The sequence below is a fragment of the Mytilus trossulus genome, chromosome 9 (assembly GCF_036588685.1).
Source record: "Mytilus trossulus isolate FHL-02 chromosome 9, PNRI_Mtr1.1.1.hap1, whole genome shotgun sequence".
In the NCBI taxonomy this organism is placed as follows: domain Eukaryota; kingdom Metazoa; phylum Mollusca; class Bivalvia; order Mytilida; family Mytilidae; genus Mytilus; species Mytilus trossulus.
This window is the reverse complement of record NC_086381.1, coordinates 75,997,866-76,025,572: the sequence shown is the minus strand read 5'-3', so window position 1 is coordinate 76,025,572 and position 27,707 is coordinate 75,997,866. Positions and strand designations below refer to the sequence as shown.

At 32.5% G+C, this 27,707-nt stretch overlaps 1 protein-coding gene and 1 long non-coding RNA gene across 2 annotated transcripts; one reads left to right on the top strand and one right to left on the bottom strand.

Moving 5' to 3' along the window:
- Window positions 1-12,513: 12,513 nt before the first annotated feature.
- LOC134683423 (uncharacterized) lies at window positions 12,514-14,384 on the top strand. Its single transcript, XM_063542712.1, has 3 exons — window positions 12,514-12,609; window positions 12,803-13,029; window positions 13,475-14,384. Exons 1-3 carry the CDS (start codon window positions 12,521-12,523, stop codon window positions 13,603-13,605), a joined length of 447 nt encoding a protein of 148 aa, XP_063398782.1. The 5' UTR covers window positions 12,514-12,520; the 3' UTR covers window positions 13,606-14,384.
- Window positions 12,535-15,813, bottom strand: LOC134683434 (uncharacterized). Its single transcript, XR_010101025.1, has 3 exons — window positions 15,615-15,813; window positions 14,412-14,520; window positions 12,535-12,665 (listed from the first exon to the last, which is right to left on the bottom strand). It is a non-coding gene; the product is annotated as an uncharacterized LOC134683434 (long non-coding RNA).
- Between the last annotated feature and the right edge of the window lie 11,894 nt (window positions 15,814-27,707).

Here is a 27,707-nt window from a genome sequence, read left to right as displayed (position 1 = left end):
TACTAGTATCAATAAACATTGTTAAATTGGGGTAAAGAAATCAAAAAAAGAATTCTTTAATTAATTTAGTGACTTAATTCATCAATTCATTTGGTGACTTAATACACTGACCCTGTAATTAAGGGGGTGAACATGGGATGATTCCCACTTCCCTCTCTCTTACAATTTATTTTGTCAGTGAGGCATATATTATTCCCGCCGCTTGTTTCCTATCCTCTTCACCTCGTTCCCGCCCCTGTAATTGAGGGTATGAACATGGGGTAGTTTCCCCTTCCATCCCCCTTACTATTTTCTTGTGTGAAGCATATCAATTTACTCAAATTTTGAAGTTTGTTGGATGTTTGGTTGAGTGTTAAAAAGTACTACTATCAATAAAATTGTTAAATTGGGGTGAAGAAATTGAAAGAAAAGAATTATTCAATTAATTAAGTGACTTCATTCGTCAATTCATTTGTGACTTAATACACTGACCCCTGTCATTGAGAGGATGAATATGGAATGATTCCCACTTACCTCACCCTTACAAATGTTTTGTCAGTGAGGCATAATTTATCCCCGCCGCTTGTTTAATTTCCTACCCTCTTCATCTGGTTCCCGCCGCTGTAGTTGAGGGGGTGAACATGGGGTTGTTCTCACTTCCATCCCCCTTACTATTTTTTTGTGAAGCACATAAAATTTCTATTTTACTACCCTCGATCGTCACTTAGTTCCCGCCCGACTCCAAATTCCCTCAAACCTAACTCCCACTCATTCCCAGGCTTCGATTCAAGAATCCTGTCCACCTCAGGGAAGGTCCGAGTGTTGGAACCCCCCCTCCTTTCTCCTGGGTTGGGAACCCCCTTTAAAAATGGCTGAATCTGCCGCTGCACCCCCTCATATTTGTAATCATAATTGATATATATACAATACACTATGGTTCTAATTTGGGGGAAAAAAAATGATAATTGAATACAAATTTTGATAATTGAATCAAATAGGAACAACTGCTTAATGAAATCTTCCGTATCAAAGACATTGTCTTCCGCAGCCGTCTTCCGCAGCCGTTTTCTGTAGTCGTCTTCCGCAGCCAAGCCGTACGATGATTAAATAGGAACAACAACTAAAGGAAATCTTCCATATCAAAGCCATGATTGTCTTCCGCAATCAAGCCGTATGATGACCATAATTTATTAATTACCACTATTACAGCTAACAGTAACAGTTATGTAGACTATTGGTCATAAATAAAAAGATATGTATAAAAAGAGGAATATATATTTAATACACACCTTGCAATTACCCTGTCCCATTGGTACATGTAACCTCTAGCACCTTCGATCGGCAAGATTGTCGCATGCAGACTAGTTGAATCGATGGTGAAGGAGTATGATGGAACATTTTCTAAATTTGTGTCGTCTGCAACTGTCAAATGTTATACCTGGTTGGAAAATTTCAAAAATTTGACTTATTTGGTCAAACGAATATTTCTTTTCTTTACATTGTTGTTAATCATAATATTTCAAAATGTATAGAGCCCCTTTAAAGACCTATACAGAGACAAACATGTATTGTACGCTCAATATACATTTTGTGCGCTTAATAAAATCATATTGTGCTAAAAAATTATTATTTTTTGCGCTCAATGAAAATATATTGTGAGCACACATAATTATTTTGTGCACTGAATTTATTATTTTGTGCGCTTGATATAGATACATTATGCGCTCAAATTCAGAGTTTTCACATGGAAGGAAACTCATAGGTCAACACTTCAGATAGAATGAAGAATGTTATAATGTTTAATTTTGACGTTGGGTTAGATTCACGGTTAGATTACAACAAAATAAAAAATATTTCACTGAAAATACCACATAAAGAAATAGTACAGGAATTTAATTTATCGCTTATACTTGGGCAAAGATTGTAATAGGACAATTCCTTACTCTGCAGTCTTCGGTACAGTGAAATCAACACATAAGAAGGCGACAATAAATGCGCAGCAGTTTCAAGATGATATGTCCAATGGTATTTTAAGTAATGTCCTATGCGTGTTATGGATTGTTGTAGAAATGAGACTTTGAAAAATTTTGTTGGTGATCACCTGTCACAAAAAGGAAATCATTTTGCATATGTGGCAATATGTTAGTCCGTCCATTGTTCGCCCCCTAGGATATTTCTTAAACACTTCTTACTCTTATTAATACAATTGCTACCACAACTAATGATTAAACATAAAACTTTAAATAAAGCGCGTCAGGATTAATTTTCACGAATAACGCTCTGAATTAATATTGAAAGCTAAGCTAGGATGTATAAATAAATTTCTCTAATTCTATGGAAATTTATCCCTTTTCGAACCCATTGTATAAAAAAATTTAATCAACGTGTGGTTGCTGGTGATCTCAGAAGATCATTGGTTGATTTTAAGGGTCATGACCTTTTTGGCTGAATGGATGAACCAAAATATGATAACAGGTGTTAATGAAATTGACAACTTCGTGCAATGTGAAAGGCACTCGAAGGGGATTTTCGGTAAACAAAAAAAGAAAATGTCTTTTTAATCATTAGAGAAACAGATTCTTACATAGTTACTCGTGGATTATCGGATTTATCCAATCTCGATAGTTAAATTATAAATTTTAAAGTACTCGCCGAGGCGGCTCGAACTTTAAAATTGATAATTTAACTATCTCGATTGGATAAATCCGATAATCCACTGGTATCAATGTAAGAATCTATATTTCAAAAATACCAAAAAAAGATATTAAAAGGATAGCCTAAAACCATCTTTTATTAGATGTGTTTAGTACTTGTTATCAATCGGACGAGTCTAGCCATTTCCAACCGATTTTTACAGTTTGTACTTATGTTGTACTGTTAAATCATAAGTCTAGGTTAAGCAGAAGGTTAAGCGCTGGCGAACTTGTTAACATAATCCCCCACATTCTGCATGCCTGTCCCAAGTGAGGAGCTTGTAATTCAGTGGTTGCCGTTGGTTGCTGCCTGTCATATTTCGATCAAGCATGAATAAAGCTCTAGGTTTTCTCCGTTTAACTGTTTCCAATTATGTCATGCCATTGACTGCTGGGTCTAATGGCAACCTCGTGGTTAAAAGTTCATAAGCAGCCGCAACAACCAAGTGGTAATTTGTAAAAGTAGCACTTTGTAAATACGGAGCGTCCGAAGCATTTTACCCGGGTGACCATCATGAGATACATCAATAGGAAATTAAAAGTATACTTAATTCTAGTAAGTGTTTTGTGACTAATCTTTCTGTACTGTTAACTAGTTCCCTTACTTCTATTAACGATCTCTATGTTACAAAGCATACGAAAAATAATAGAGTTAACTTTATTTTGAGTGTCAAAAACTCATTTTTGGATACATCACGTACACGTACTTTTGATGGTCCGTCCAATTTAGTTGACATTTATAATTTTTTGACTCTAAACACTACACTACTACACAATTAAATTATACACAGTTACTGTAGGTCTCTGTGGGTCTTTGAAAAAACTTGCTGCAACTCATATAAAGACTTTTTCAGTAATGAAAAAGGAAGATTTTTTGAAACATTTATGTTCGTTTCGGCAATAAAGTTTTTCGCCAGGTTTAAGGTATTATTTCTGGCACAAATTGCACCCATTAATTTCAATAACCGACTGGTTGTTGTTCTTGTATTGTTATGAATCACAGTTGCCAAATCAGTAAAGATCCGTTTGAAGTAATAGATATATTTAAAAACACTTACCGCTACCTTGATGATAAGTCTGTTTTAAATAATAAGGAATTTTTGCTTTTTCTGCGGAAATTTACCCAAAGGAACATGCTTTAATTTTTTTTAAACAGACAGCAATGATTGTCTTTTTCTAAATTTGAATATTTCAGTTTCAAGAGGGAAACTCTATACCAAAAAGAGACAATTTTTCGTTCTTGATTGTTAATTTTCCTTTTTTTGACGGTGATGTTCCTTATCTTCTTTTACGGTGTGTATTTTTCACAAATTTTTCGCTATATGCCGTTGTCTGTAGTCGGATTTTAGATTTATATTAACGTAATTTATGTATAATTGAAAATATAACTGAAAAATGTTGACTCAAATCAGCTGCCTTAAAATTAAAAAAAAAAAGAAATCCGTACTGTCTTTTAAAAAACCTGGACGTTTTGAATATTGCGAGAAATAACACGGACAATGTTAAACGATGAATTTTAATTAAAACAGTAATCAAGTGTTGCTAAAAGGCGGAAACGGAATACGGCACGAAATACGGAAAGGAAACCGAAAACGGAAACAGAAGAATAAATTTTGCATGTAGTCAAATCAGGTTTAGGAATTTTTGTCAACTGTTCGGACTCCTTGGTTTTTTTTTAACGATATATGGTAAATAATTTTGCCCCATATCGCACACTTTTCTTTGCATATAAGACTTTATAGCTCATAAAAGGTCATTTTTTTTATTTCACCTAGCTACATCACTAAAATAAAAGATTTTAAAGCATAAAGTTTTGAAATGATTGACATGAAATGATGAGACTATGTTTTTAAAATATCAAATAAGGGCATGCATATTGTACGTTATTTAATTGCGTAAACCACTTGCAATTGTTCCAGTTGTTTATTTATTTCAATTTATACTTGAGACCATGGCCTAAAAGATGGATATTCGCCTCGATTCTAGATAGGTTATGGAGTAATACGTTTTGGGGGGAAATGCTTTCGTTATTTTTACTTTCAAATTGTTTCCTTTTTTAATGCTTTCAATGCTTTCAATTAGGGTTAGTGATGTGGCAATCTTGTTGTGTTTTTCTGCATTGGTGATTTTCCTTCTATCTTTTCTTGTATAATGGAAAGAAAACGTCAGAGAAACCCGATGGGACAATGAATTGTGGACTTAAACAAATAAGGAAACATGGGAACTAGACATAGAAACTTGGATACACTTTTGTTTTTTGTGAACTTGACAAAAACACTAACTATGTACAAAGCCTTTCTCACCCAATTAAAATACTGAAGTATGTTGTTGGTATTAACGATGGAAAAGCATTATCATATTTTTTGTATATGCGCTCTTAGACTTAAACATCAATAAATACGAATCGGTGTGAGAAAAACTGGCGGGAAAACAGTACATGGATATACGATTTGCACAATGCCCTTCTCAAGTTAGCCGCAGTCATGTCTAAGGGTTTCTGAAAATCAAATTGTCCACAGTTGCTTTGAATGCCATGCCGCTTATTTTTTCTCTAACAATTCAATCCAATTCAAGAAGCCGTGAATTTTATTTTATAATAGTACAATTGAAAATATTGTCACTCATTCAGTATGATGCTTTAAGCATTGCTATAATTAAAAACATTAACAAAGACATGAATTGATATTCATTCACACTAAAGGAATGTTGAAATTTGAAAGTTACTCGTATATAAACTGGTAGATTTTAAGATTTTTGTAGCGATAAAATAACAGAAAAATCATTATTCTCTGGGTTTTTTTTATGACAAAAAAGATACTCTATTTTACACTACGCATCTGATCGTTTGGATGTTTCTTCTGGCCAAACACCTGATTATATCCAATATATCATTAATATGTAGACTAAGTAACACCTTACCCAGGACAGTGCCTTGAGTTACTCCAGAATCAACGACTGGTTGACCAGTTTGATTTTGTAAAATTTACCTCTTTGCTTGTGATAGCATAGGTATGAGTCAATCCAACAAAGTAATTTACCTGATATCCCGTAACTGTTTAATTCCAATTTTAGTTCAAACAGGGCTGTGTCGAAGGCTTTTGCAAAATATTATATACATATAAGGGTTTGGTGTCATTATCGATATTTTTGGGGCAATCACAGATAACAGTACATTGTCGCAACTGCAATACTTAGGAAAAGCATGTTTTTCATTGATGATATTATAATAATCTAGGTGACGCATTATGTTGGAGCATACTACATTTTTGAGCATCTTGCTGCAGATAAGGCAAGTAAAGGAAACTTAGCGGTATCGAATGGTTAGCCTTATTACACATGGACAAATGTCTGCTGTTGTCCGTTCCTCAGGTATTGAGCTGGTATTGATTGATTGTTGAAAAAGGTGACTAATGATAGTTGCTCATTCATTTAATATTTTTTAAATATTCTAGGGCTTATTTCGTCTGGCCCTCATGCTTTTGATATATTGAGTCCATGTTTTAATTTGTTTCGCCCCTACTTAAGTAATTTCTATGTCTTTCTATTTTGAATATAATGGTTTCTTTAGTGGTACATATTCAGTTGATGACTTTTTAGTTTTTACAATTATAGTGAATTGTTCATTCAATGTTTCTGCCCTGTCGTGGTCGTTTTCTGCCGGTAGACCTGTCTTAGTCTTACGTGATGGTATACGTTGAGAGTTCTTTGTAAAGCTCACCTGGCTCAATGAGCCAAGTGAGCTTTTCTCATAACTTGACGTCCGTCGTCCGTCTTTGTCGCTGTTATCTTTTACCAATTTTTTTCCCTCTGAAACTACTGGGCAAAGTTTTACCGAACACATATCCTATAAGAAGTCGTCTGACATTTTTGGTTAAACTTGGCCACAGCTATCATTGATGTATTAAAAAAAATGTTCCATAATTATGCCTGCCAACCAAGATGGCCGACATGACTGAAAATAGAACATAGTGATAAAACGCAAGTGTTGTCTATTATTCGGAAAACCGCTATGAAAAGAGAAAAGCTGACCGGGTAGACATGTTCAGAATGTTGAGCTCTACCTAATATACATTCACCTCAAAACGGTCAGACGATTTGTTATAGAAGTTATCGCCCTTAAATGACGAATTTTACCATTTTTTCATGTTTGCCTATTATATTAAAATATAAAACAAATATATAAAAAGATTTAATAGCAAAAATATACAAAGAGGTAAAAATAGTCGAAATCGTTATTCCACTCTTATTGGTGTTTTTGCTTATTATCTTCTTTTAAATTATAAAAGATAGATAGAAACGTCAAATGACAAAAACAAACAACAAGACAAGATCATTCTACAAACAAGTCAAATTTTGCTGTAATAGTAAGTAGACTATTTATAAGAGTGATTGCCCTTAAATGACTGTTTTACCCTCTTTTATGTTTTGGGTTAAAACTTAAGATAGAGAGCAACTGTAAACAGAAAATGGTCAACAATTCCAGATCATCAAAAAAGAGATTTTTGTCATGAATCTATTGATTATATAATGTTGGAGAGTTCCCATTGTTGAAGATGCACATAGACCTAGATGAGCGACATATGCTATGGATGGCCTATAGTTTTTTTTAACTGTTATGTATTTCCAAAACTGTTTGCTATTTTCTTTGATACTGTGTGATTTCGTTATTTCAGTCTTTATTAATTTTCTTAGTTCTCACCATTTTTTTTCCCAAGATAAATAGTTCTGTCCGTTTCCGTTTCCGTCCCGTATTCTGTTTCCGCCGTTTAAACACCCATTTTGAACAAAATATGTATAGTATTCATAACAAGATAAACAGTAATGCATACAACTAATAGTCTTGCGAAATAGCAGGCAATCTGTCTGATCGCATGTTATATCATTAAAAAAACCTGATATACACTCGGAAAAGGTGCACCGATTCCTTCGAAAAAACCCCATCTCAATCGCACAAGGATAATAGTTACGCTGAACGGTGCCCACTGGTCACCTGAACAGAAACGGTTAACATTGAGTCTATACGCGACAAAAAATAGTACATGATTTCCGGTTTAAAGTGAAAGTACGTTACTAAGGGGACACACAGTTTATAATTGCTGCTATATAATACGGATATTAGCTTAATGCAAAGTTCCGGAATAACCATATTTCAAAGGATACTGTTGAGAGAGATACAAAAAGTAAAGAAAATACCAAATAATCAATAATCATAATAATTCACTAAAAAGAAACAATTGAAAATGCATAGAAGATTCACCCTTTACTCTATTTATATCTTAAAGCGAGTGACATGGCTTATTTTTTTTTAGAAAAAAAAACCTAATGTCCTATTTTGCACTCTCACGACATATATTGAATGGCCCCCTACACAGATATTGAATTTCGTTACATCTTGCCACCCTTTACATAATTAATTGTGGTGACCTCTGGTCACCCTACACATATATTGAATTTGGTAACCTCTGATCACCCTTTACATATATTGAATTTACCTACAATTAATTAGATACTGAATTTTGTAACCTCTGGTCAACCTTGCCACCTTAAACAGATATAGAATTTTGTTACATCCTGTCACGTTTCAGATATTAACTGTGGTGACCTCTGGTCACCCTACACATATATTAAAATTGGTTACCAGTGGTCACCCAACATATGCATTAAATTCTCTTAAACATTAAAAGATATTTAATTTGGTTACTTCTGGTCACCCCGGCAAGCCTTCTCAGATATTGAATTTTGTTACATCTTGTCACCTTTTACATAATTAATTGTGGTGACCTCTGGTCACTCTATACATATATGAACTTTAAATACCTCAAGTGACCCCACACATCAACTGAATGGGGTTACCTCTGGTCACCCTTCACATATTTTGAATTTGGTTACCTCTTATCATACACAAATATATAATTTGGTTATCTCTAGTCACCGTGCATACATATTGAATTTGGTTACCTATATTTAGCCTACTTAAATATTAAATTTAGTAAACTTCGTTCACCCTACTCATATATTGAACGTTGTAGCCTCTGATCAATCTACACAAATATTGAAAAAGGTAACCTCTGGTTAACCATTACAGATATCGAATGTGCTTAACTCTGATCATCCTATACATATATTGACTATGGTCACCCTACAAAGATATTGAACATGGTTACCTCTGGTCACCCTACAAATATATTGAATATGGTGACCTCTGGTCACCCAACCAAAATTTTGAATATGGTTACCTCTGGTAAAAAAGGTAACCTTACACATATTTTGAAAATGGTTACCTCTGGTCACCCACACAGATATAAGCTATGGTCATCCTACAAAGATATTGAAAATGGTAACTTTTGGTCAACATTCAATAAATTGACTTATGTTACCTATGATAACAATTCACAAAAAATGAATTTGGTTAGCATCGGATATCTCGATTCACACTTTTTGCGCTACTTATAATTAATATAGTAACTTCTGGTCGCTGTACACATATATCTAATTATTTTGCCATTGTCAACAAATATATATAGCAATTGGCTTTTTTGGAATGTGGTTACCTCGGATCACTATACATAGATAAAAAAATATTTTTCTTAAGACACCATGCATAAATATTGAATTTAGGTACCTTTATTAACCCTACTTATATGTTTAATTTGGTAATCTCTGGTCACACTACCAAGATGTTGAATGTGGTTAGCTCTTGTAACCATACAAAGATATTGAATATGGTTACCTCTGGTCACCCTACACATATATTGACTATGGTCACCCTACCAAAATTGTGAATATGGTTACCTCTGGTCACCCTACACAGATATTGAATAAGGTTACCTATGGTCACCTTACACAGATATTAAACAAGGTTATTTTGGTCACCTTTAAAGATATTGAATATGGTTACCTCTGGTCACCCTAAACATATATTGATGTTGGTTACCTTTGGTCACCCTACATATATTTCAAACATGGTAACCTCTGGTCACCCACATATATATTGGCTATGGTAACCTCTGGTCATTCTACACAACATATTGAAAATGGTTACCTTTGGTCACTCTACAATAGATTGGCTTATGTTACTTATGGTTACAATTCATAAATAATGAATATCTTTTGTCAACTTAAAAGATATTGAATGTGGTTACCTCTGGTCACCCTACACAGATTTCGAATTGGGTAACCCTTTCATATTATTGAATGAAATTACCTCCGGGCATCGTATACACATATTAACTTAAGTTACTACTGGTCACCCTTTAGTGGAATGGGGTTACCTTTGGTCAGCATACACAGATATTAATTTTAGTAACATCCGGTCACCGTTCAAAAATATTGGCTTTGGTAACCTCTGGTCACAATGAATTTTTATTGGAATCGGTTATCTCGTATCGCACTATACAGATGTTAAATTTGGTTAACACTTCCCGCAACATTTTACACAGTAAATGAACTTTGGTGTTTTCTGGTCAAAGTATACAGATGTACTGTTGACATTGGTTCTGTATATGTCAGTACTTGTATTGATCTATGATATTTCTATAAAAGTTGGTTAAATTTCATGTTTCTTCCTCTGTTTTAGAATTCACCAGAATGAAGCTGTAGCTGAACCAGAGCTATGCACACAAATACTGATGGAAGAGATAATTTTCTACCAAGAATTGAAAAAGAAATTGTTCTTATATAATAATGTACTTTTTGTAAATTTTAATGACTGATATAAGCATAATGCTGATAAAGAGTAATTCAGAAATTACTGATTGATACCCTGTTTTGTTCTTCAGACATGACTTGATTGCCTTATGTTCAAATGACATATTTTTTATAGTACTCGTCTGTTCAATTTCGTATATGTTTTTGTCCGTAAAATGATTCAATGAGAGCTGTACAGACGAGTTTTCTGTAAACTGAACGAATATCTGACTTCTTATAATAGATGTTTTGTATTTTCGTTGTTTTATCCCTTTGATTCTTTTAAGTGCTATACTTGTTCACACGTCATATATTTTGTCAATAGAGTTTACATTTTTGTCTTTTCAGTTTTAATTGAGGTTATTTAATATGAGAACAATGTAGCTAGTTTGTCGTCTTCTCTTCCATTATATGAACATGATTTTAACATAAAATATGTAATTCATACTCATACTTATGGGCATTTATAAATAAGTAACATTTACATTGTAGGGGGGTATAACCATTAGTAATTATTTACCAGAATGAAGCACAAAGAAAAAGGATAATGAAACTAGGAGAAAATGTGGTGGGTTTAGATGTTACATATAAAGGTATATACTTATATATAATCATGGAAATTTCAATTTAAAATATTGATACGTTTAAAAAAAGTTTAACTGTGTGACAATAAACTTACAACATATGTTTTGTTCAACTGCCTATGGTTATTCATTTTATGCTCTTTTTGCAAGATGAACAGCAAGGCCGGAGCACTCATATTTTGTAATATATCTCGTCAAATGATACTGGTTGTCAAAATAGTTGTGAGATCTCTGAAGACTACGGCTGAAAATCATGGATTTGATTTATGTCCAAGGTTTGTGGGTATCAAAGTTGACAATAATTCAAATTCGATATCATTGCTTATTAACACTTCATTTTCGTCATGTTATTTGTTTACAATTAGTTACATCATTCGGAGTCAAGACCAAATATGATATGGATATAAAAGATAAATAAAGGCCATTCAATTATATATTTTAATATATTTGTCTGTAAAAATTACAGGTTAAACTATGACATTATTCACATATTCGTGCAGTGATAGTTATTTAACAATTGACCAATAGACAATGCTAAGAAAGATTCATCTAAAGAAACATCTTTTCCTGCATATCAAATTTAATACAATTAACGTCAACACAGATTTCAGTTGAATTTTGGCAAAGAATATTAGATAAATAATTTTACATAATAATATTTATCTCAGGAACTAGTGACACTTACAAAAAACATAAATTTTGGTTGATAAAAGATAAAAAGAACCCACTCAAACATATAGCAATGAATCTCTATTGAATTATATCAGTAAAATAATTTAAAAGTACAAAGAGTTGCTTGATGCGATTTGAAGATCTTACCTATAAATGTACAATGCTTATGAGTACATGCGTGTTTAATCTTTAGATTCTGTTCCTATACTTAAAAGAAATGTGTCAATATAATTTTTCATCAACAAATATACTTTTCAAAAAGTTCAAATGTTGCAAGAGAAGGTGCCTTCCAAACAAATAACAGACTACTTGTTAGACAACTGGTGTACTGACAAGTTGGGATGTCGATGGGCCAACTATGGAAGACATATTTTTCATTAAGATCAAGATACAAATAACTTAGTTGAAAGGTTATTAATACATTTTATTACTATACACCTTATATATTACAAAATCGAAATTTTAAGCATCATCTAATCATTATCTATTTGATAATAGTAACTAATTATATTTTATTTTGGGGATAAACTGAACTGTCTCTGTTTTTATGACCTGAAGAATAAAAAGTGTTACACTTTGTCTATATCCTACTTCTTCGTGGGTAACCAAAGACTTAAAATGATATAAACTATACAATTGTTTAACTATACGGAGAGATAATTGCCGTTCTTTCATGATAGGGTTATGCAAATTTAATACAAAAATCATAATCGTCAATGCCAGTCGATAATTACATAAAAGCAAAACCTGATGTGTATGAAAACATTAAAACAAAAAATATAATGCTACTTATAACATTCAAATGTATACACATTAAAATTTTATGTACTTTCTATTTGTTCCTTCAAACATAAATCATAAATTCAAACTCAATAACATTTTGTCATTTTCAGGTTTTTCCTGGGCATGAAATACCATTTCCTTGGTGGGTATGCCAATAGCAGAGTAGAGGACTTAATAATCTTACTCCATGTAAATGTAACTATGTTTTATGAGTAAGTAAGTTTAAATTTGTCACAATCCTGTTCTTCTTATCGTTCACTTGAATCGTCTGAAATTAGAAAGATAATTTCAATTAAAGATGCAATTACATTGAATATTAAATAATGTGAATTCAATTTTTTAAGAAATAATTTATTAATAGATCTTTGAATTATGTTTTCAAATAAAAAAACATCGTAATTTTAGCAATCTAGATGAACTCGCAAAGATTAGTCGCTTGAAAAATATGGGAGGACAAAGGGAAGACAAAAGTAAATTGACAGCAGAGAATATGCTCAAGGCAGAACTTGAACAAATGGTGCAATGGACTTCATCCACAGAATGCACTGTTCCATCACAGACAGCATTTGGGACGATTTATAATGTAGACATTGTCAATGTAGTGTGCAATTGTCCAGCTGCAACAACAAGAGGTATGTTTTTTTTTTATTATCTTAAGTCAGTTCAACAATGTTTAAAAGTACACCATCAAGTAAGAATTGTTGAAATCAAGATTATTAATTTCGCGGGTGCCGTATATGGTCCCACAAATGCTTAGCCTTCTGGAGCATCTAATTCTACTTCAGGTTTTTAGTGGAATTCGCGCTGCTTATTATTTTATTTTTTTACTGTTGTGAATGTCTTTTGGGTTAAGAGTCTCCTCGATTTTGATTGTTTTTGTCTTCCAACAAGGCATCATCAGGTTATACAAGTGCAAATAATCATTTGACTCATCAATTTTTCTTAAACAATGCGATTTAATTTAAGTTAATCTTTACTGAATGTTCATTAGTGGTTTTGTTTGAAGGTTGTACAATTGAAAGTAAACCATAAAGGTATAATGCAGTTATTTATGTTCCATTCTTTCCTATTTTTTAGGGATGTGTAAGCATGTTCATTTAGCTGAATTCATTGCGTCTAAAAGGAACATCGACCTCACTGTAGGGCGCAGATCTAGAGGTTTTGTCCAGATTGGGAAATGTATCAGTTGTTTATTTGACCTCATTTAAATGTACATGTTTTGCCAATAGCCATGGTATACATTGTATTTGTGTGATGGTAGCAAAAAATGGTATTTTCATCACCTGACATAGAGTCTACCCCAATTGATGAAACAAGACAACAATTAAAGGAAGACAAAGAAACAACCGAACAGGCTATTAAAAGAAAAATTGAGGGAATATATATGTAAACAATGATAACTTCCTGACAATTGACGTGAAAAAAAAAAACTATTTTACAAGCAATCACAACGGCATTACATATTTGTAAGACAACCAACTTTTCCAAAACAACAAGAAAGCGAAAGCAACATCCGCTGTTTCCAAGCAGAAAATCCAAAAGTTCAAAAACTGATCATGACTCTTCAGTAAGCCGAAAGTGTGTTGTAAAAAACAGGGGCGAAAAGTTAATGATGATGGCAGTTTCAAATCGACCCACAGAAAGAAAGAATCCATTCGTAAACTATTTCAATGACCAAAATAATGAAATATTATACTGATTTAGAAAAACTACTTTTTCTTGATATTCATTCAAAAAATTTATATGTTACATTGGTGCATAAAGGCTTTAAAAGTAGGACATATACAGTTTGCTCTTGATATGTTTTGCAAAGATACTGATGTTACCAAATGTATATAATTTAATATAACTAATACCTATTCCTAATGAAGATTTTGTCAAACAGATAAATTGGCTATATATATACATTTGACTAGGTCTGTTTGCTGTCTCAAGTAGGTAATATGTTTTAAGCAAATGATCAAACATGTTTGAAGTAAAGATAATACGTGTGATGTGTCTGATAAATCATTACCTGGTAGCATTGTCTCTATTGCCTTCCAAAAGGCCTCAAAACTTTCCCATGAATTGCCTTGTTAACATTTGTTTTATTTAGTTCGCCTATAACATGGCCAATAAATTCTCTGCAAATATAAGTTAAGACAGCAGTTTTATTATTACAGGACATTTCTTAACCTACAGTATTTTATATAATGACACTATTTTAATTCTGACTTCTAGTTTTAATAAGACTAATTTAATCTGAACAAAGAAAATACTTTACAAAAATTTATTTAATTGACTTAAATATTCTTTTTAAAATGTTTTAGTATGTTGGTACTATAATGCTTAATTTATGTCATTAATAACAAATATTTTATTCAATAATTTCAAATGTTTCCTAGCTACAATAAAACAGAGCATGTTAAACCGTTTAAAAATAAACGAGAACAGCAATGTTATACATATCTACAATAAAACATAGGACCAAGTCGAATTGTAAGGCCAAATTAAATAGTAATTTGTACATCAATTGTTCTACCTAGCTTTCCGATAAAAATGTAGTGTGGATTATTTTACGTTTATGACCTGTAAGAAGTAGATTGTATATGATTTTATAGTTCGTATTCTAACGATGCGATTAATTTTAAAATGATTGATTGCATGTCAGTTTGCTTTGATAAGTTTATTATTTAGTACACAGAGAAATATGAAACTTGCACAACCTTGAGTTGTTTTTACGTTTTGGTCGGGTTGTTTTCTCTTTGGCATATTACCCGTGTCCATAGAGTTATATTCAAACAAAATCTATTTTTGATCAGCTGGTAGTATGTTTGTGTTTGAATCATTTCCATTCGCAATTAACACAATTGTTCATTTTCTATATAATACATTTGTAGACCTCGAGTGCAAAAAGATAGATTGCATTATAGACTTGATTATGAATTTATGAACTGAATTTTGTTTCAAATTTAGTCTAGAATAATTATTGAAAAATAGATGAGAATACTCAGTGTATAATTGATTGTTAAGAAGATGAATACATAATGATCATGGTATTTGGAAAATGTATGTTTTATATATTTCATGTTAATCTAGTTGTTTGCATTTTCTATTGTGTATTTTATTCCATACTCTTAGTATGTAATAAGGATGTCAAGAAGACGATTGCTTTTGTAGCCATTATAGATCCAATGTTCGTAAAATCTGAACAATTGAATTCCCCTCAAACACTTACTTAGTTTTTTCATTGTCATCCTTTTTTGGGGGCAGATGTCCCTTTCATTTTTCGGAAAACAACCTTTTTGGTTGATTCGTTATCGACAGGAGCCTCGGTTAAAGCATTTAACTTGATAGTCAACATCACCTGGAACTGAAGTGAGATACAGTTGTGATCTTTTCTTGCAGTTAAGCTAAAAAATATATGGAATAAGACATATTAGGCACCGTTATGAAATTTCTTACAACTTAAAAAAATGTCTTACAGATTGGCAAAGTGACATGTATATGATTCACAGTAGACATATGATTTCTAATGATACAGTAATATACCAAGGGATCCTAAACTCAAGCATGAACAATATCATGGGCACCGCATAATGAGCTGGATTTGCTAACCATTCTAGATAACATGAGACCACCCTGGTTTTTGGGGGGGTTTATGTTGCTCAGTTTTATTTTTTCTATATTGAATTATAATGATTGCAATTTGAATTTCAATCTTTTTTAATTTTTTGGTCCAACTTTGTCAGTTTGTTCTCCAAATTTTAGTTTGAATGTTCCTTTCGACCCATTCACGATTCCTCACCTACCATGTAACTACTCTATGAATGCTTTAAAAAAAAATACGAGATCCCCAATATATGTAATTTAACCAGCAAAAACTGTTTTCTTTGAGAATCAAGTGTATTGACTAATATACAATAAAATATAGTCTTGCTGAACCAGTAATGCCTGTTCTTGTTCTTTTTTTCATTTTCTTTAATTGTCTTACAATTCCTACAAATGATAAAAAAACATAACATGACTTATGTTTTGATGACCAGAGGTAACCAAATCTGAAATTAGCATTAGGTGACCAGAGGTAACCAAATCAAATATAAACATAAGGTGACCAGAGGTCACCCAATCTAATAACATAAGGTGACCAGAGGTCACCAAATCCAATTTTAACATAAGGTGGCCAGAAGTCACAAAATCTAATAACACAAGGTGACCAGATGTCACAAAATCCAATATATGAATGAGGTGACCAGAAGTTACCCCATTCTAGCACAGGTTAACAAATCACATTTCTTGTTTAGATGTAATCAATATTAAATATTTATGTAAGGTAATCAAGAAACAAAAAAAATGATTTGTTCAATCAGGCCTAAGTGGCCATTTTACCAGAAACAATTGCAAGATTTAAGTTCAAAAAGAATTATATTTGCAGCATTATATAAGCATAGTGTATGTTTTCATTATATTAAAGGTTTGACACAATAAATTAAATGCATACATACCATTCTCATCTACATTTTCTGAGGACTTCTGAAAAAAGAATATAAATATATGATAAATGTATTAGTAAATTCAATTATCTTATGAGGATCAGTATTATTTTACTTAATTATCAACTGCCAATGATCTTGGCAATGTTTGCAAGGTCAAGGATTTTTCTTATATTTGTTTGTAGATGATCATGAAAGATAATGTCTATTGTGTTAAGTTTCATAGGCATATTTAACTTCATGTAATAATATTCTATAACATAAGATGACCAGAGATAACCAAATCCAATATTAACCTAAAGTGACCAGAGGTCACCAAATCTAATATTTACATAAGGTGACCAGAGGTAACCAAAGCTAGAATTAACATAAGGTGACCAGAGGTTAACCAAATCCAATATAAACATAAGGGGACCAGAGATAACCAAAACCAATATAAACATAAGGTGACCAGAGATTACCAAATCCAATATTAACATAAGTGACCAGAGGTCACCAAATCTAATATATGAATAAGGTGATAAGAAGTAACATAATCCATTATTAACATAAGGTGACCAAAGGTCACCAAATCTAATATTAACGTAAGGTGACCAGAGGCAACCAAAGCTAGAATTAACATAAGGTGACCAGAGGTAACCAAATCCAATATAAACATAAGGTGACCAGAGATAGCCAAATCCAATATAAACATAAGGGGACCAGAGATAACCAAATCCAATATTAACATAAGGTGACCAGAGATAACCAAATCCATTATTAACATAAGGTGACCAGAGGTCACCAAATCTAAAATATGAATAAGGTGACCAGAGGTAACCAAATCTAAAATATGAATAAGGTGACCAGAGGTAACCAAATCTAAACTATGAATAAAGTGACCAGAGGTAACCAAATCTAATATATGAATAAGGTGACCAGAGGTTACCAAATACAATATTAACACAAGGTGACCAGAGGTCACCAAAGCCAATATTATCAAAAGGTGACCAGAGGTCACCAATTCCATTATATGAATAAAGGGACTAGAAGTTTTCCCATTCTAGCATGCTAAGGCTACTAGAGGTTATCAAATCCAATTTCTGGTTACGATGACCACATGTAATCAAAATAAATATTTGTGCAAGGTAATCAATAAACAAAAAATGATTTGTTCAATCAAGCCTGAGTGGCCATTTTACCAGAAACGGTTGCAATTATTAAGTTCAAAAAGAATAATAGTTGAATAGTAGCAGCATTATATAAACATTCTGTGTGTTTCCATCATATTAAATGTTTATTACAATAAATTAAATGCATACATACCACTCGCATCTACATTTTCTGACGACTTCTGAAAAAAGAAGATAAACATATGATAATTGTATTAGTAAATTCAATTTTATGTATCCAAAAGTGTCTGATGAGGATAAGAAGAAATTGACTGAATTATCAACTGTCCATGTCCTTGGCAATGTTTAAAAGATCAAGGATTTTTCTTATATTTGTTTGTAGATGATTGTGAAAGATAATGTTCATTGTGTAAAGTTTTATCGATATATCAAACTTAATAAAATAATATTTTATATTCTTGTTGACCTATAATGTATATCAAACCTGTTCTTCTTCTTTTCTCTTTTTCTTTGATTGTCTCAAACTTTTTACAAATGATATGAAAAACATCAACTAGTTGTATGAAAATGTTAATTACCAGAGATAACCAAATCTGAAATCTGCATAAGATGACCAGACGGAACCAAATCCAATATTAACATAAGATCCCAGAGATCACCAAATCTAATATTTACATAAGGTGACCAGAGGTCACCAAATCCAATATTTACAGAAGGTGACCAGAGGTCACAATATCCTATATATGAATAAGGTGACCAGAAGTTACCCCATTCTAGCATATTAAGGCCAACAGAGGTTAACAAATCCTATTTCTGGTTAAGATGACCACATGTAATCTAATTAAATATTTGTGTAAGGTAATCAATAAACAAAAAATGATTCGTTCAATCAAGCCTAAGTAGCCATTTTACCAGAAACGATGGCAAGTTTTTAGTTCAAAAAGATTGATAGTTGCAGCTTTATATAAACATAGTGTATGTTGCCATCATATTAAATGTTTTCATACAATACATTAAATGCATACATACCACTCTTATCTACATTTTCCGCGGACTTCTGAAAAAAGAAGATTTCCTTCTAGTCTGTGATTCGAACATTTAAAAAACGTGTCATCACAAATGACAAATCATGCAAAATGGATGAAACAAATATTTTGCTTTGAATAACTTCATTAAACTGAAGTTTGTGTTATTCATTGTATTCAATTGCTCAGTACGTTAATTTTACTTACAGATAATACAGACGGTAACAGGCTTTAGATCTATGGTGTATTGCTAAACAGAAAGAAGAATTGTCTATTTTTGGTTTTCTATTTTTAGAACTACAATATTACTACACAGAAGAGTACCATTTATAGGGTGACCAGTGGGCACCGTTCAGCGTAACTATTATCCTTGTGCTGTTCAGACCCTATACCTACCGTGATTTTAGGGCCAGAATTTTCATTTAAAGATGCGGATATTACTCATAACTGCTAACCGAACCCAATCCCTGAGGCATCTTTTATAAACTAAATTCGGCAGTACACAATCGGCCTAGTTCTTTACCTGAATCTGCAAATTTGGAGATAGATTTACAAGATTGTTTATTTGTATAAAGGAAAAAAAATGATTTATTGCATTATCCAATATGTTTAAACAAACACCAAATATTTGTGTTTTTAAAAACAATTTTTCAACTTAGTCATTTTAAGGGGAGATGACTCTTATAGTAAAAGTTTTATTTGGAATGATAGTGAAATTTTCAATTTCAACTTATAGCAAGAAAACAAGTTCGGTGACACCATTCTTTTCTTTTTATTTTCTTAAAGCATATAACTAAACATATCTTCTCATATTTTATTTCAAAATTCTATCTCATAGATTTCTTTTATTCACAAAAAAGTGTTTTTTCATGAACAATCTATGCAAATTTGGGCAATTTTGCACGACTTATAGCTTGAAAAATTGCACGGTGACCCATACTTTTTATTATATTTTTGAAAAAAAACATAGTAAAATCTTCATTTTGGCAAAGTACAAAAAAAAATTATATCTGAGGAAATATATACCGATGATCCACCTTAACGATACCGAATGACGTTACGCCACGAGTTATCGTTCGTGATGTTATTGAACAACTTTCACAAATATCAGTCAATGCAGCAGATTCCATCGTGTTTCTGGCGGTTGTCGACACAATACATGTAAACCTTACGCTGTACTATTAATCGCGAATTGATTAAATAATAAGAATCCATTTATTTTTGGTAAACATTTTATTATTTTTAACTGTAACTTTTCCTAAATGCATAGTACCGAGAGATTTGATGCAATACATTAGTTGACATTGATTGCTCCGCCGTCTTACGACAATTATTCTGCCCATTCTTTACATTTGAAAATATACTTTCAAACGTTCTGTTTCTATTGATAAGAAAGCATTTGTACGATTAATCTATATATATTCTTATACATAACAGAGTTTTTTTTTATTCTTGGTTATTTTTTTACAATTAATTCATATTTATGATGCACGCAGTTTTGAAAGTAGAAATCCAATTTATAGGAAGGATGATGTGTGAAAATACGGGGAATTGTACCACTATTAATGCAATTTCGTTAAGAAACTTATTCGTTCTAAATGGTCGCCAAAAACACCGCTAGTAAAATAGAAAAAGGAAATTTCATTGAAAAAAAAATACGAAAAAATTAGGCAAAAAAGCTCCATAAAAGAAGACGTTCAAACTCAGACAGAACATAGTTTAACTTGGTTATTTAGCCGAAAAACTTTCCTTGTGTTCCAAGTGTAAACAGTCTCTGAAATTTATTGGACTGTACAGAAGAAATTTAATATATACACAAAGAAAAACGTTAAGCACCCCACGTTTTTTCGAATTGACAAATATTACGGTAAGGGTCATGGGATCCCGGAACAAATGGTGACAAAAATAGTAATGCAGCCTGTTAGGACATAACATTAGCTTTTAAAAAAACATAACAAATTGCAACAAAAATGATAATTTAATGAATAGATTGTCACAAAACCACAAGCCCAGTTTAAACAATAAACATGTCCATTTTAAGTATGGACCTTTTGAGTTCGCTTTGCATGATACTATTGTCATTTCACTTAGAGCACGTCCATTGTAAGTCTGTTAACGATATCCATAGTTCAATATTCAATATCTGGTGAAACCACGTGATTGGATGCAGGCCTCAACACTGCGTCTCATCCCTCTAGTTGGTCGTCGGATTTCCTGCTGTGGTATTTGCCGCCATTCCCGGTGCAATGCTGAAAGCCACCGAAAGCTTTATTATTGTGAAGCCAACTTGGAGGTGGTCGTGTGGTCTAGCGCACCGGATACAGTGCAGACGATTTGGTGTCACGATATCTCAGTAGCAAGAGATCGAATCCCTGCGAGGGAAGAACAAAAAATTTGCAAAAGCAAATTTACAGATCTAACATTGTTAGGTTGATGTATACGAGTTGTATATATCTATATGTATACTGCCATACTGTGAATCTCAGTTCACGTATCAATATTATTCATAATCCTACTATATTTCCAGCTTTAACTACTGCACCATCAAAGCTTATGGTAGCGATGTATGGCCAGAGTAAAGCTAATACTTTCTATGTGTCTATTATATCCAGGCAGTTTCAACAGTATACTAGTGTTCAACTGGTCATATGCATGGGTGAATCATAAAACATGTATCTTCCGTCATGTATACAATTTACAGGTATAAGATTTAAAATAATGTATTCGTGTACTTTTTTTTTTGCAACTTCAAAATTGGGTTAAGCACACTTTTTTTTATCATCATCACACGCAATCCATTCAGCATCAATCTTTGACCATCTACAAATAAACATAGTCCATCATAAAACACCGTAAATCTATTATCCATATTAAAGAGAGCACCAGTGGAAGGCCAACTTTCACACTAAACTTTCAATCATTTTAACATGAACAAAAGGAACCGTATCCGGTTACTACCTTCCCAAAACAATTGAGTAAATTTTAAATTCCTCCCAATAAATACATTTGACTAAGATTAACGTCCATGCGCAGGCAAACTTGACCATTCACGCTAGACGCAAATCTGCAGTCAATTCATAAAAAAAAAATAACATCTGAATAAATAGAAGATCCCCGAAAAACGTATACTAAACCCCTGAATAGCAAATAATATATAATAGATATATTAAAGTCTGAAGGCACCGACTGTGTAGAAAACAATCCTACATTCACAACAAGTCTATGCGCGGACTTGTAAAAAAATCACTCGTACGTAAATTTACAACATAAAACAATCTTTCAATGAATATGACCTTTTATTAAAACAATCCACAAATAATCAAATTTGCCAACAAACAAAAAAAAAAACAAAGATTTCGTACCCCCTATCTTATCGAAGTATCAGTTCATGCCACACAATGACTTAATAATCCGAATTCCGTTATTCCGCACATATATAAAATAGTTCTTGAGCATAATGCATCCTTGCTGCAGTCAAGAATATAATTCACTTGCGTTGGCTCTGACAGTGGTCGAGTATCAGAACCAATCTTTCAACATAATGTCCATAGAATAAATCCATCAATAGAAACGTTCAACTATAGTTATACTTCTTAGATAAGGGGGCACGACAAATACATACACTGTCGGCAAGGTAAAAAAATACATTATGAAATAAACTTTTTTATACATCCTTTTTTTTATGAACATGAAATGAAATAATAACACCTTTATGTTTGTTACACAGCCGGTTTATACATTATCTTCTATACTATTAAACGAGAAGACCTCATTTTGTGTGTCGCTTCTCTTCCTTCCACACTAAATTAATCATCATGCCTCTGTGTTCTTGGGGTAACGTGCATAGTCGCATTTGTCATCCATTTTTATGATTATTCAGATTGAGTTATTTTGGGAGAAAAACGACAAAATAGGTGTCCGGATATTTTTCCGTCATCAGGTTTTAAAATTGCACCAAAAACAACCAATCGTATGATAGATAACAAGCATGAAAAATAAATTAGCCAATCAGAGCGTTTTCCATATCATGGTTTTTAGATCGCAAGAATCACAACTATTATACCTCTTGAGAGATTACTATTTTTCGGGTTTATCCACATGAAAACTACGATTATACAGCTTCTATAATATATAGAGACTCTCTGTATTCTGTCTACTGTTTTCTGAAACATTTACTATCAAAGGGGTCATACCAGGTGCATATAATTGAAATAATTAAAGCATATGGAAACAAGAAGAATGTGTCCATATGGTATACGGATGCCATATCAGAATTTTTGTTCTATGCTTAGTGGACAATATAATGGGATAAAATCTCTCATTTGGCATTACAATTAGAAAGATCATATCATAGGGAACATATTTACTAAATTTCGGTTGGACTTCAACTTCAAAAACTCCCTGACAAAAATTTTAACCTGAAGCGGGACAGACGGACGGACGAACGAACGGTACGACGCACAGACTAGAAAACATAATGCCCATAAATGGGACATTACAAATTTATTGTTGAAATTGAAAGTAGTGATTTGGCCTAAATAAAAGTAGGGTAGAGATTAGAGGGAGGCAGGACTTAACCGGGACGTCGGAATCGAGTGTTTTTAAGCTCGGGATTTCGGGATTGAGCCTTACGAGATGCGGGAATATTTTTATTGAATTTCGGGATACCGGGATATGAATTTCGTTAATATACGCACCTCGGGATTTCGGGATCAGGGTCCCTCCGACCACACCTCAAATAAGCCTTAGTCATTTATACGAGATTCAAATCCTACCATTGGCATGTTAATACGGCTCTCAAAAGGAAAAACACTATTGGATTGTCCTAGAATCATATTTTATAAAAATAATTATGGTCTTAAACAGTTTCATTGATTTCATGTTTGAAGCGGTGCATTTTTTTAATTCAATTTGACTTTTATTAAATAATGCATTGTAGCAAAGGGGAAGAATAATTGTAGTATAAGGCAAGAAACACGAAAATAATTGAATTTAACAGAAAGGGAACAAATAACGGACTTTGGATAAAAAGGGAGAGGGTCTTTGATACCTTATATGAAATTCTACAGTCATAATATCTTTTACAAAAATTCATCCTACAACAGTTTACAAGCTATATATGCCCGCGATTTCGCGGGTGTGTTCTAGTATTAATTATATTACAAGCTCAGCCCTCCACTGTCGCCACCGATTTTCTCGAGATAAAAAAAATCAAAGTAATGAGGTCCGGGAGTTTGAAAATGAAATGAAAAGGTCCTAAATATAGTAAAGAGGGGGTCCCTACGCGGGCGCCAATGCAACGTAAACGGGTTTTCGTGTGTAAACGTATTTTTCTTTCATAATCTGCCTCATGACGTCATACCCCGCTAGCTCAGCCGTTTACGTTACTGGTAGTGAGGGTTCGGCCTGTGCTTTCGCTCCAGGACTTCGGTCAGCATACTGACAATAAAATGAAACAATAAATTCAATAAATGACAGGAAAAGAAACAAAAAAATGACCAGGGATGACGATTTGTCAAGCAATGTATTTGCTCATATAACCATTTTCTACATTTAAAAATCTCTGTACCAAGTCAGGAATATGACAGTTGTTGTCCATTCGTTTGATGTGTTTTATCATTTGAATTTGCCATTTGATTAGGGACTTTCCGTTCGAATTTTCCTCGGAGTTCAGTATATTTGTAATTTTGCTTTTTTTTTGGTACTATTATTTGTCTGTTTGTCTGTATATTTTTTAGCAATGACGTTTTCAGGTTATTTTCGATTTATGAGTTTGACTGTCCCTCTGATATCTTTCGCCGCCTTTTGAATAGAAAGTCGTTTGGATATATTCTGGAAGGCATTTTGTACATTTACTCATGCTCTGACTGTTGATTTAAAACATGTGCTACCTTGGACGATTGTTTGATTAGGGACTTGTAAAAATTTACAATGATATTTTTTGTCTTCTTTATCTTTCAATGAATGTTTCTACTGATAAACATGGGGTAACCAAAGTATATACCTTTCATTGTTCGAAAAAGAGCTTCCCGCTACCGGTTTTTGGTAGGCTTTGTGCTGCTCAGTCTAGTTTTTTATGTTGCATTTTGTAAACTGCTGTTTATCTTTTGGTCGCATATATTTTTTGCCATGGCATTTTCAGCTTGTCTTTGACTTATGAGTTTGAATATTTGTGTATTTTTTAACTAGTTTCTGTTTTTGTGAATGGTTGGACTGTCAGGCTCACTGTGTCGATGCTCCTTTTATTTCGTGGCACACTAAATAAGAACAAGAACCTAGTTTTGATTTTACCTTTATGCATATACAAAAGTATTAGACACTACTTAAAACATATAGTGCTACAATAATCACATCAACAACAAAAAAAACAGGCCTCAACAATAACGATTGTCCGATTGTCCGGAACCAGAGGAAAAAAAGGTCGGACAAGTAAAAGCTGTATCAAACTTGTCCGTCGGGACAAGTACACTATTTCTGTAGAACATAGTTGTAATTCAATTTTGATGAACACTGTAATTATAAACAAAAAACAAGAAAACAAATATTATTTTGACATGTTTCTGAATTCTGTTTATTCAAATGCAAATGCAAAACCTTTTTCATCAACATGTTTACTTGCAATCGATAATTTTTAACTGGTTCTTTATCAGGTACTTTTAAATAGGTAAAAGGTATACTTTTCTTGGAAACCAGTCTTACTGATCCAAATCAATGATGCGCTTTGTAGATAAGGTAACTTTACAGTTGTCACCTCAAAGATTCAGCTCCAAGTTTAATAGACAGTTTGGCACTGTAGGAGACATATTTAGTAGACATGATTGATAGACAGTTTTACAAGGCAGGAGACATTTCGGGACCAAGAAAAACCAGTACCTCATTTTGCTACCTTATTCTGTTCCTTATGATAAATACCATACCAGTAATTTTTTTCACATTTTTTTTTTTTACCATAAAATTCACAAAATCATATTTGATTATAAGTAGAAAAAAAACAATACTTGCAATATGGTGACCTGTTGTTGTTAGTTTCTGTGTCATTGGGTCTCTTGCAGAGAGTTGTCTCATTGGTAATCACACCTTATGATGGCTCATCTTCTTCTTTTTATTGATTGCATTTGAATAAACTTTTTTCAACTTGAAAAAAAAGAATACAAATCTAATGAGTGTACAGGCCTATCAGATGGTGCCTCATGTTTAGAGTCTGATGAGACTGAAATTGATGAAACTAGAACCTTATTCCTGTGACATGACTAGTTTCGCAGTTGTACTTGACTCACATTTTTGAAAAGTATTTCAAAAGAAATACATCAAATTCTGTTATATTGTTAAAATTCGTTTTTGTCCTTTAATCAACTAAGTTTATTTTTAGTAGAATTTTTTTGGACAAGTAACAATTTCATTCGGACAAGTAAATTTTGGTATGTACTTGTCCTACAGGACAGGACAAGTTGAAAAAACAAGTTATTGTAGAGGCCTGAAAACACAACTGTATCATATTAAACTTGTAAATTATAAAGTTTCTAGGTATTTTTAAAATAAAAGAGTTGCGCTAATACAAACCATTGGAAGGCAAAATGTATAAGAATTGAAAAAGGTTGACAAAATATAATGAATTTATATACACGTTTGGAGTGATTGAGTACAAGGAGAAAATTCTAAAGCATGAAGTCAGACTATTATTATTGTTGCAAAATTATATCTGACAAAAGAGCCTTCTCATGGGGTTTATAATTTTGTGATTACTTAGCTATTATAAACTTTTATTTGATAATCTAGGATGGATTTTTGATTATTTAATTATCTTGTTTAGAAAAATAATTAATGATTCTGTGATTATATTGGCAACACATTTGAGCGTAAGATACCAGAGGGACAGTCAAACTCATAGACTGAAAATAAACTGATAACGCCATGGCTAAAAAATATAAAGACAAACAGACAAATAATAGTACACAAGACACAACAGATTAATTAGGTCGTTAGTTTTCTCAATTGCATTATTTCATATTTGTCATGTCGGGGACGACTACACGGTTTAGGTTTTCCTCATTGTTAAAGGCCGTACAGTTGCTTATAATTAATTGCATCCATGATATTTTAACTTTGGTTGATAGTTTTAACAACTATCAAATCGTATCAATCTCCTTATTTTTATAAACATTTTGATATAGGCGATGAAAGGAAAAGGGGTTAAATTTTGTAAAACTGACACAAATTTAACACAATCGACTGCTCTAAATAAAACAGACGTACAACATAAAAATATCTCATAAAAGATTCCAGGCTTATTATTGTGAACATCATTGTATTCTTTGTTTATAAAAAATGTACCGAACTCATAGGAAAATTTAGAACGAAAAATTCCCTTGTCAAATGGAAACACATCAAAAGAGGAAACAAATTTCATATGCCTGACTTGTTTCAGGCATTTCCTTATGTAGAAAAGGAAGAAATAAACCTAGTTGAATAGCTAGTCTAACCTCTCACTTGTATGACAGTCACATATATTGACAACAATGTGTGAAAAAACAAACAGACATGATAGATAAAATTTCAACAAAAAGAGGTACAGCAGTCAACAATGTGTTATAATCTTTATCACAATAAAAAAAGACAAAAATGTCAACAAAGAAAACAAAATGGCATATTAGACCAAAGCAAATGGGCAAAATTAAAAGACAAGAGTACAAAAATGACCATA

Coding starts and splice junctions, on each gene's coding strand:
- LOC134683423 (XM_063542712.1), top strand. CDS start 12,521: ATGAAATACCATTTCCTTGGTGGGTATGCCAATAGCAGAGTAGAGGAC. Junction 12,610..12,802: donor AATGTAACTATGTTTTATGA/GTAAGTAAGTTT, acceptor TCGTAATTTTAG/CAATCTAGATGAACTCGCAA. Junction 13,030..13,474: donor TCCAGCTGCAACAACAAGAG/GTATGTTTTTTT, acceptor CCTATTTTTTAG/GGATGTGTAAGCATGTTCAT.